Below are 3890 nucleotides of genomic sequence, written 5' to 3' on the forward strand. Positions count from 1 at the left end.
TTCTGTTGGACGGCAGACAAGTGATCAGTCATTAGCTTGCAAGTGTTGGTGAGCACTTATTATCGTCTCGTAACGAGATATTTTTTTTTATTTTACAATACAAAGCAAGAAATATATAATTCTGAGATTTTAATGTAACGGTAGGGCCTTGTGAAAAAAACGGGATGTATAAATAACGAAGTAACTATATCAATTCAGATTTGGTGATTTTGAAGTTTTTTGCATATAATTGTTGGTACTTAACGGCAGAAGTAAACATTCACACGACTAGTCCTTATTGTGACAATGACTTCGTATAGCGTGTGCATCTAATGAAAACTAAAATGATAAGTAACTAGATAAGCTTAATCGTTCATCCGTCGGATGGGTATATCGTGTGCTCTATAGTAAAAGAGTTGCCAAGCATTTTTTTCAGAAAATTTTTTTCTTCTACCATATAAGCACCTTGACATTCGTCTCTTTTGATAAGGAGACAGAGCTCCTTCTTGTCCCTTAAAATATTTTCTTTAGAGGATAGAGTCAATGTTCGTCTATTGAAAAAGTATGTTCATCAAAAGATGATATTTCTCGTTGTCAAAGCAGTTTTAAGAAAATTTGTAAATAAAGTTGATAGCTAAGTACATCCAAAACCACTTTGCTGAGGTAGCTTTAGGTCAAGTTGACGATGTTAACAAGATTTTTTTTCTTTCCACACTCATGCGTACGAGAGTAACTCTTTGTTAACTCTACACATAGATTTTCCAACAGTAATTATCGAAAGTGTGGTATAAAGTAATGTCGTCTCAGCCTTTGTCTTGCAAAAAATTGTTTTATTAAAGAGTAAAGATTATGTTTAAATTATTCTTTATTAGGACGTCGAGTAAATACAAGATCAGCAGATCAGCCGTAACAGATACTTTAGAGTAGGCAGATCGACGTGGAGGTCCGGTTCGAGAGTCCCCAGCGAAGCAGGAGGTCGAGGCGTGCACACACGTTTTTGTTCCTCTCGAAAAAATCAGTTCGCTCGTGCCGGCAGAGACCAAGCGAGCAGCAGCTCCCTCTTCTTTAAGCAGAAAGAGGGGGAGCGAAGGGCATGGGCGCGCAAGACAAATCTTGCACAACCCGCCCGCCTCGTTCCGTGAACGATCTCAGTCTCCGCCCGCCGTACCTGGGTCAGATTCGGCCACAGGGTCTTTGGAGGCAGCGTCGCCGGCACTAGGCGATCGGACGGGCAGTAGAGAGAGCTTGCTGATGGGACAAGTGTATTTACCAGTGGCGGTCTGGATGGTGGCGGCGCGAACGAGCCTGTCGGGTCTGGAATGAACCGAGATGATGCGATCAAGCGGCCACGTGCCGCTAGACTGGAGGAGCGTGGCGTCCACCACGGCGACGACGTCATCAACCTGAAAATTACGACGTGGGACCTTCCACTTGGGTCGTTGTTGGAGCGTGTTCAAGTATTCGCGGCTCCAGCGGCTCCAGAACTGGTCTCGGATTCCCCGGACCAGCTTCCAGTGGCTTAGGCGATCGAGCTTCTCGGGCGGGGTACTGGCCTCAAGCACAGAATTTAGCGGGCCACCGACGAGGAAGTATCCAGGGGTGAGGATGTCCAGATCATCTAAGCCTCTGGTGAATGCAGTGAGAGGGCGGCTATTGAGGACCACCTCGATGCTGGCCAAAACTGTGGAAAACTCCTCGTAGGTGAGGTTGGGCGGTCCAAGGACGGAGATGATGTTTCATTGCTTTGACACCGGCCTCCCATAGTCTGCCGAAGTGGGGCGCTCGTGGAGGAATGAAGTGTCACGTGACGCCTTGTTCAGCCAGTGAGCCAGCAACACGCTCCCACTTTATTTCGGCATCCTGGAGAGCCTCGCGCATTTCACGGTCTGCGGCGTGGAAGCAGGTGGCGTTATCACTCCAGATCTCTAAGGGCCGACCGCGCCTGGCGCAAAATCTTGTGAGCGCTCCAATGAATGACTCGGTGAAGAGATCACCAACGGGCTCAAGGTGTGAATCCTTGGTGGTCATGCAGACGAAGATCGCGACGTAGCCCTTGCTTGTGCGGATGCCTCGGCCCTTAGCAGACAAAATGTTGAATGGGCCAGCGTAGTCAACTCCAGTGCGAGAGAAAGCTCGAGCAGGAGTTACCCGTGCGGCCGGAAGAGGTGCCATGTGTTGAGTGGCAGGCTGCACCTGCAGTCGTGCGCAGACCACGCATCCCTGGAGAATGCTTTTGATTCGCCGCCGCCCGCCAACAATCCAGGCCTTGCGAGCCACATAGGCGCTGGTGACTCTGATTCCTCCGTATAGAGCACGAGCATAAGCCCACTGGATAATGAGCCGAGCGAGGCTGCATCGGATGTCGATGATTGGCGGATGCTGCTCATCAAAGGTGAGCGCAGAATGTTGGAGACGACCTCCAACTCGAAGGACGTCATCGGAGAAGATCGGGTCTAGAGACAGCAGTGGATTTTTCGCAGGGACACGGTTGCCCTTTTGCAAGCTCGCAATCTCTAGCGCGAAGAATTGTCGCTGGCTGAGGCGGACGCAGGCGAGGTAGGCATCGCGCAGCTCAATCGTCGTCAGAAGGGCGAAAGGCGAGGGAGCGGGATCTCGACGTAACCGACGACGGATCCAGCGACGCAGTCGAGCAAGGAAGCGTAGAAGACGGCCAAGGTCTGAGAACTTCTCTAGCAGATTTTGCGTAGTGCATTGAACAGCACAACAATATTGGAGGGCGCTGTCGGTAACTGGGTTGCGGGAGCTAGGCAACTTTGCGTTTTCGGCTGGCCACAAGTCAAGAGGGCCCGCGAGCCAAGAAGGGCCTTCCCACCAAGCACGCATTTGCTGAAGCGTGAACAGATCCGTGCCCCAGGACGCCACATCTGCTGGATTAGAGTCCGTCGGAACATATCTCCATACGTGGGAGGGCAGAAGCTCCTGGATGTGAGCCACGTAATTGTCGATCAATGAGTTGTTTGTCGGCTCCGATGATCGAAGCCAGTGAAGCACGATCTGAGAGTTGCTCCAGGCGTGACAGTGCTCAACGCTCACAGCATATTCCTTGGCAACCATTCGTAGCAGCGCATAAAGACAGCGCCTCTGACGCCAGTGATGCTCGTGACAGCTGGCTCGGGACTGGCACCAAGCTTTCGAGCAAGTGCAGTGGACGTGATTGAAATCTCCAAACAAGCGTCGACGAGTGCTCTTGCTGTGACTGTCCGCCCCCCCGGGCCCATGAGCTGAACCTTGAGCGTGGACAAGACGGCTAGTCACAACGGTAAAGCAGCTGCCGCGTCGATCCCGTCCTTGGAGTCTGAGGTAAAGAGACACTGCTTTGCCTCAGCTGGTGCTGGGTCGGGCGCGGCCCTGCGCTTGCGACCGCCATTATGGATGAGGCTGTAATGCCGTGCCTTGCAATATTGGCATACGCCTTGGGAAGGGCAGACAGTTGCCATGTGGCCCAGCTTCAGGCAGTTAAAGCACAGCTTGTGCTGAGCGACGAAACCCCTTCGCCCAAGCGCGACCAGTTCCAGGAAACGGCTGCAGTGACCTACGTAGTGCGGCGCGTGGCAAGCAGGGCAGTCATCGTTGACTGCGTGGGTGGCTAAAGATCGGTGGTTGCGGCTGAGTGGCGTCGGCACGGGAGGGCGACTGCCGGTCGAGCGTACAAAATCGTTCGTCGATCGGGAAGGGCGCGAGGCTTCCATTGAAGTCAGTGAGCGGCCGCGCCTCCGCAGAAAGCTGGACAAAGTGGCGAAGGAGGCCGCTTCCCCTTGTGCAGAGCTGGCTGCCTCCAACTTCTCGAGCTCGTCTTCCCAGGCTTTCCGAGTCGAGGGGTCCATGGCGGTCGAGGCAAAAGAGACCATCCATACATCCCAATGTTCCACCGTCTGATTGAGCGCTCGCAG

The 3890-nt window shown here is 52.5% G+C and overlaps 1 protein-coding gene across 1 annotated transcript; it reads right to left on the bottom strand.

Moving 5' to 3' along the window:
* Positions 1-1779: 1779 nt before the first annotated feature.
* LOC149373073 (uncharacterized) lies at positions 1780-3054 on the bottom strand. The gene has a single exon (XM_089597979.1). It carries the CDS (start codon positions 3052-3054, stop codon positions 1780-1782), a length of 1275 nt encoding a protein of 424 aa, XP_089454105.1.
* Between the last annotated feature and the right edge of the window lie 836 nt (positions 3055-3890).

This window comes from Copidosoma floridanum, unplaced genomic scaffold, assembly GCF_036245765.1.
Source record: "Copidosoma floridanum isolate Cflo_tuat_1 unplaced genomic scaffold, Cflo_Japanese_pri ptg000046l, whole genome shotgun sequence".
In the NCBI taxonomy this organism is placed as follows: Eukaryota; Metazoa; Arthropoda; class Insecta; order Hymenoptera; family Encyrtidae; genus Copidosoma; species Copidosoma floridanum.

Coding starts and splice junctions, on each gene's coding strand:
- LOC149373073 (XM_089597979.1), bottom strand. CDS start 3,054: ATGGTTGCCAAGGAATATGCTGTGAGCGTTGAGCACTGTCACGCCTGG.